The 7,073-nt window shown below is 54.8% G+C and overlaps 1 protein-coding gene across 1 annotated transcript in view; it reads left to right on the top strand.

Annotated features, from left to right (window-relative positions):
- The window catches only part of SAMM50 (SAMM50 sorting and assembly machinery component), a 32,923-nt gene extending 26,250 nt beyond the window's left edge, over nt 1-6,673 (top strand). Inside the window, exons 12-15 of the mRNA XM_006866842.1 lie at nt 567-634; nt 2,658-2,804; nt 3,347-3,488; nt 6,619-6,673. Of these exons, the coding sequence (XP_006866904.1) occupies nt 567-634; nt 2,658-2,804; nt 3,347-3,488; nt 6,619-6,664 (403 nt within the window). The 3' untranslated portion in view covers nt 6,665-6,673. The remainder of the gene's footprint in view (nt 1-566; nt 635-2,657; nt 2,805-3,346; nt 3,489-6,618) is intronic.
- Nucleotides 6,674-7,073: the final 400 nt, after the last annotated feature.

The following is a 7,073-nucleotide window of genomic DNA, read 5'->3' as shown; positions in this document are numbered from 1 at the left end:
GACTCTTAACTACAAGGTGAGTGATCCCTCCTTGGGAGGAAGAGGAAGATTTCCAGCCTGAGACCCCGACGTGTCGGGTCTGTGAGTCAGAATCGGCTGGAGGGCGGTGGATCGCAATCTCCGACTTTGAGATCTTCCTGTACTACAATCAGCTGTGTGCTCTTGGTTCTTCACTTTACATTGGGAGCATTTAGGGGGCCCTTTTCTGATGTTGGGTGCCATCGAGTTGGTCCGGCTCGGAGCGACCCTGTGTATAACAGAACGCCACACTGTCTGGGCCAGCACCGGCCTCGCAGGCGCTGGTTGGAGCCCTTCATTCATCTAGAATGGACGTGCCCCTCACCCTTTCCCACCCCTGAGCTTCTCAGTTTGTGCGCTGTGTCCCACCTACCTCCCTGAAGTTGGAAGCTTCTGTTGAAGCTCATTGCGTCGCTCAGTCTCTATAGGTGGTTTGCCTGAGTAAGGGAGGCTCAGATGCTGCACCCGGGCGGCTCTGGTTTGCGCACTCTCGGGTCTGCTCTTGTTATTCACCTGATGACCTCACTCTGCTGTTTTGCTCTGTGTAGGTTTTACCTGGGCGGCCCAACCAGTGTCCGTGGATTCAGCATGCACAGCATCGGACCCCAGAGTGAAGGTCTGTTGGCCCCACCGTCCCGCCACACCCACTATCTGGCTCATCCAGTTGTGAGGCTGTACGTAAATTGCAAAAGAACTAGAATGTTCCCACTTGGTCACTGTGGAATTAGCCTCTCACAATCTACCAACCACACAGTATGTTGTGGTGGTGAAGTGCCGTTGAGTCGATTCTGACTCATGGTTTCAATGGAGTGGCTGGTGAATTTGAACCACCAACCTTGCAGTCCAGTGCTTATCCTGTAGCACCACACCAGTGGAGTGAGGGTTTACAACACATTTTGGGGGGACATTGTTCAGTTCATAAACAAGGACTTCCAGGGGAGCTAGCCATGTTCTGTGTTTTGATGTGGGTGCTTGTTAATATGGGTGTGTTCAGTGTGAAATCCCACTGAGCTGTACTCTTCGAATGTCCTTTTCTATATGAATATCGTATGTCACTACAGGGTGTAAATGTGTGTGTGTGTGTGTGTGTGTGTGCGTACATGCACGGTGCTCATCACAGGGTAGTGCCCACTGTCAGACAGCTGGAAGCCAGTGTGACAATAGGAGAGAGTGGACACTTAAGTCATGGTGTGAAAACCAGGCCCCCCCCACACCCCAGTGCACCCCGGGGCTCCTCATACCAGGGCACACAGACAAACCCCCACGCGCCCTCTGCCCCGAGTGGGTGTCAGCTCAGCCCCCCTGGACTGGTTCCCCACGTCTGCGAGGCTTTGCAGGAGCAGACAGCTTCGTCTTTCTCCCGTGGAGCAGCTGATGGGTTTGAACTCCTAACCCACTGAACCATCAGGACTCCTTAGAATTACGGTCTCTCTGCGTGATCATCTGGGAATCCTGGTGACGCAGCTCAGATGGTTCACTGCTAACCTGCAGGTCAGTGGTTTGAACCCAGCAGCCGCTCTGAGGGAGACTGATGTGACTGTGTTTTCTGAGAGGTGGCATCCTGGAACACCTGGCACTCGTCCTGTCAGGTCCATGGGAGCACGTGATTACTTAGCACAGAAGTCACGCTTTCAACCAGTCTCAGGGAAATGGCTTATAACTTATTAAACTGTAAAAAAAGATCAAACACCAAGATTAAGACGGCTGTACGACAGTGAACCCAGCCGCATTTCCCAGTTTCCCATCACACATCTCTGGAAGAAGGGGTACCCAGGTACCCCGTGAGTCCCTGTAGTTACCAGATTCATATTTTCACGTCAGAATTCAGTTACTTACGGAAAGAAAGAACTGCTTCTGGGAACTAGAAACTGCACTTGGCCTTCTAGTGTCTGTCTCTCTAGAAACTGGTTAGGATCTCAGCCAGGGCTTGAGAGCTGTAGTCAAGGGGACGCAGACGCGGTGGACCCGCTGTGGGAATGAGCAGTCCTGTCCTCGAGGTCACTTGCAGAGACAGCGGTGTTTTCCTTCGTCATGAGCTGTCACTTTGTGTAGAAGGACCACACCCCTTCACAGACAGCATTTTATAGCAAAGTAACATTTCAGGGAATTTTTTTTTTGCCCCTTTCAGCATGACTAGTTAAAATGAAAGAGGGACTAGGACCCTTTTCCGAAATAATGAAAATGTGCTCTTGGTGAATAGTCTGTGATTTTTCAAGATTACCCTTTGCGGTCCCCTCCCCCCAACCCCCCTCCAAATTCCTTATGGTCCCAAACCTTATGAAATTGCCTCTTCTCTGCAGGCACTTGGGCCCAGACATGGTGTGTTGGGCCACACGGTGCCGGGTGTGGGTGACACGGGGTGTGCCCAGTTCCAGAACCCACAGCAATGGTCTGACAGGGTTTTACTAAAAGACTGCATTTCATTTGCCGGGCTGGAGTGCTGGAGTCTTGTGCGTTTGTGGATAAAGGGATTTTCCCCAGATTCTATTCTTCATCTCAAGCAGGGTATAGATAGGAAAAGTACAGATTTCATTCTTTCCTAAACAACAAAAGGAAGAGGGTTTGAAGTGAGGCCTGGGAGGCTCGCTGACTGACGGCCACGTGACCTCCTCTGTTCTGCATCTCTCCCTCCCTGATAGGAGACTACCTGGGAGGGGAAGCATACTGGGCCAGCGGCCTGCACCTCTACACCCCACTGCCCTTCCGGCCGGGCCAGGGAGGCTTTGGAGAACTTTTCAGAACCCATTTCTTTCTCAACGCCGGGAACCTGTGCAACCTCAACTATGGTATGAGAGCCCTGCTCACAGCTCACCCTGCTCACAGCTCGCCCGGCTCACAGCTTGCACACAGATGCATGTCTGCTGTGAGCCCATCGGCTGTAGGAGTCAGAAGGTGCCTTACTTACGTGGAACAGCTCCGCCCACACCTGGTAGTGCCGGGCTGAGTGGGTGGTGCACGCGTGGGAGGTTCCCTGTGTAGCTGCAGAGGAATACCTGTCTGTCCCCGTGGTCAGCAGATACCTCTCCAGCACTTACTGTTTGCTGGCCTTTAGGGCTGCAGAGCCGAGCTGGACTCTGGGGAGTCGCCTGGAGACAGAGCCAGCTCGTGGGTGGGGAGCATCACCGCTGAGGCTGGGGGCAGGATTCCAGGTGGGCAGTGTGGGGGGAACCAGTGTCAGCAAAGGCAGGAGCCCCAGAGCTGGAGAAAGTGTGGCTACTCTGGGACAGACAGGTCTGAGCCCCCCGCCCACTTGGCATATTGTCCTCGCAGCCGCGGGCACACAGTAACAAGGGCAGAGCGGCTTGGCCTCACACCCTTCTCTTTCCAGGGGAGGGCCCCAAGGCCCACATCCGCAGACTGGCTGAGTGCATCCGCTGGTCGTATGGCGCTGGGATCGTCCTCAGGCTCGGCAACATCGCCCGCCTGGAGCTGAACTACTGCATCCCCATGGGCGTCCAGAGGGGCGACAGGTTGGTGCCCATGCCGTCGTCTGTACTCCATCTCCGTCCTCCGTTCATCAGTGGACTTCAGGGTTCGAGATAGCAGGAGAAATTGAATAGTTAACCAATGAGAGTGTTTGTATTTTCCACCAATGGGTTTTTCTCCATTCAGTTTGGAAGAAAAACGTCCTATTCCCAGCCCTGCCCCAGGCTACTTGGGGTTAGGCGGGCGGGCAGCTCACAGTCCAGCCCAGGGATCTGAGGAGAGGCCCACCATCCCGCTCACAGGAAGTGGGAAGGAAGCGGGATTCCTGTGGCCAGCTTCACGGGGCTGGGTGCATCTCTGCTTCCAGCCGGAGAGGGCTCACCCTCAAGGGATCCTCTCAGCACCAGAGGAGTGCTCCCTTGGCACCCCAGCCCAGCTCCTTTCCCTGTCATAATCTCAGGCACATGATCGATCGCATGCACAGACGAGCATAGCTCAGGGCCGGGACAGCTAGGGTTCAACTCAGAGTCCATGTCCTACGTTACTTTGCGTATGTGGGTACATTTTAATAAGTCAAGAGTTGTCATAAGGTGTCTGTGTTGTCTCATCGCTGCCTGTTGATGACCTGCCATATGCTGGTGAGCAGCCTTGCTGTTGAAAGCAGAGAGGACTTGACGCACTTGTGGGTTACATGGATTACCTCAGTGTAAAACCAGAAATCCTCACAGCTGGACCACTAAGCAGCAGCAAATAAACAGAAGATAAGATGGAAGTGGTCACGGGTTTCATTTTACTTGGATCCCAGTCAGTGCCCAGGGAAGCACTGTCAAGAAATTCATGTATGACATTGGACACATCTGATGCAAAATATCTTAAAAAGAGATAAAAAACAAAGATGTCACTTGGAAAACTAAGGTGCGCCTACCTCAGCCATGACCTTTTCATTCGCTTCACGTGTGTGTGAAAGCTAGACAGTGAATAAGGAATGCCCAAGAAGAATTAATGTCACTGGGTTAGGAGGTTGGCAAAGGATCCTGACGACACCGTGGCCAATGAGAAGAACGAACAAGCCTGCTTGGAGGAAGTGCATCCAGAGTGTTCTGTAGAAGTGCGGATACTGAGATTGCCTATCGAGTCCTTCGGACCTGCTGGCCCTGGAGAAGGGCATCATGCTTGTAGTGAGGGTCAGCAGATGAGAGGAAGCCCCCAGTGAGATGGAGTGGCAACAGTGCCTACAACAAAGTGTTTCATTCTGTTAGACGTTGAGTCGGAACCGGCTCAGCACCCCTCACAGCAGCATTCGGGGTTGGTACGTGTGATGCCGTGGGCTCTTGGCTCCAGTTTTGAGTCTTCTCTCACGTGGCTCCCATGCTGCGCTCTCCTGGGAGGGAGGGGACTAATGAGGGTGTCAGACGCCAAGTGAAGCGTGGGTCCCTGTCCTCACTGAGCACCATGGTGGAGCGTGTGGTTCAGGTGGTGTGCACTCTGGTGCCAATCATGGAGGTATCCAAACCAACCTCAGTGCCCTGTGACAGGGCTGCCCAGGCCATCATCTGTATGGGTACAAGACCTCTTCCTTCTTCCACAGGGCAGCTGGTGGGCTCAAACTGCCCATCTTTGTGGTAGTAGCCAGGCATTTACCACCTTGCCTTCTTCTGGTCTGCCCTCAACTGCAGCCTGCTACCGTTGCAGTACTGTGTGGAGCCATGGGTGTCAGTGTGCTCCGGGAAGTCAGCCTGCTGCTCTGGGAGGGAGCCTGTCCTTAGTCTTTCAAGAGGATGGCTCTGTTCCTGCTGAGCCCCGCCTCCGGCTTACACATATAGGGTGTGTTCTGGCTCTGTACCCCTCCTGACTGGCCCCCTAGGACGCCCCTCCACCAGCTCTGGTTCTGTGATGATTGTGGCCCGGCCTCCCCAGCCTCTCTTCACAGAGATCAGAGCTTCAGGAGGTGGGAGGTACTGCCCAAATTTTCTCCTCTTTGTTCAGTGTAAGCAGCCAGTGCATTCCCAGGTTTCCCTGTAGTCTGTGGGTGCTCTGTAATGGGGTGCAGACCTTTATGAAAATGGAAACACACTGGGGCCGCCGTGGACTGCTGAGCCACCAGTGCCTGGACACGTGTCTTCCCAAGTGGCCCGAGTTGTGGGGACCAAGCTGTCCCTGGGGATGCTCTGCAGCCAGAGGAGGAAGGCGGACCAGGGGCTGAGAACACAAGGGCGCTGTTCCTCACACATGGGGGTCAGCAGGAGGACTGTACTGTTCAGCCCACCCTCAGAAAGACATGTGCTGGCAGTGGTGGGGGGCTAGAGACTGGGGAAGACTACAAGGGGGCTTCACAAAGTTTGCGGACAGAGTCCATTCTCTTTCCGTTTTAGTTTTGAGGTGCCTTTGTAGAGGCAGGTGGGGTACAGGCAGGGTCAGGACTAGGACAGGGACAGAACATCACCTGTTGAGCCTCCCGCAGTAACCCCAGCAGAGGTGGGTGTGAGGATGGATGGTGAGGTGGTGGTGTGCAGATGGAAGAAGCTCCCGCGTGGGTCTCCTGTGGCTGTGAATGGCCCTGAACATACACCTGGGCCCATAGGTGTCTTCTGTGTAAAGCTGAACGTGCTGCCTCACTGGGCTTGACTTAGTCTGATCTCGGAACTCGTCTTTAGATGAGTGGAGACGATTCTTGCCAGTTTGACGATGTGAAGAGTAAACGAACGGGAGCAACAGGACATTGTACCATCCATCAGTCATGGCTCCGCATTTCCTCCTGGCTCTCAGGACCTGGCCCGCCATCCATCCTGCTGCTGCTCAGCTTGCGCACGGCGCTGTCCCTGGGTTTCATGCTGCATCGGATGGCAAAGAAAAGCACTGGCCGGTTTTCGTCAGTCAGCAGCCCTCCCCTGAGACGGTGCGATGTCTTGTGATGGACGTGTCTGCTCACCTGAGTGACCAGCCGTCCTGGGGACGCCGCCGTTCTAGAACAGGGCCATAGGGTGTACAAGTGGCTGCTTTCTGCAGATGCACCGCCCAGTGTGATCTCAGTTCTGTGTGTCCTTCTCCCTGGGCAGTCTGGGCTTCCTGGTGGGGGAAGGAAGGCGCTATGGGGGTGAGGTGAGCTCAGGGATTTTGACGAGAGGAGTGGAGCCGACGCCACGCGAGTTAATACGTCACTTTGTTTCATTGTAGGATATGTGATGGCGTCCAGTTTGGGGCTGGGATCCGCTTCCTGTAGCAGCAGCCCATTGCCTTCCTGCTCCTCGGGGAGACCCTCCAGGGGGCCTTGCCCTCAGAATACACACACTGGTGTGCCGTCCTCATGGGAATCCCAACAATAAATATTACAGACCAGCCCTCAGGGTGCCAGGGACGTGATTTCCTCACCAGCACTGTGCCCTCACCGGCTCTGCCCGAGGACTGGGTCAGGGTGTGGAACACACAGGGTCAGCAGAGCCAAGGCAAGAGCGGTCAGAACAGTGCATGAGGACCCAGCCCCGCAGTGGAGGGAAGGGGAGTTCTGGGGGTATCTGGGTAGTTTCAGGAAGGGGGGCTCTGGGGGGGGTACCTGCATAGTTCTGGGAAGGGGGTCCCCGGGGTGTCTGGGGTAGTGCTGGGAGGGTGGGGGCCCTGAGTGGGCCTTGGGT

Source organism: Chrysochloris asiatica, unplaced genomic scaffold (assembly GCF_000296735.1).
Source record: "Chrysochloris asiatica unplaced genomic scaffold, ChrAsi1.0 scaffold00097, whole genome shotgun sequence".
NCBI classification, from domain to species: Eukaryota; Metazoa; Chordata; class Mammalia; order Afrosoricida; family Chrysochloridae; genus Chrysochloris; species Chrysochloris asiatica.
This window is presented reverse-complemented; position numbering and strand designations above follow the sequence as displayed.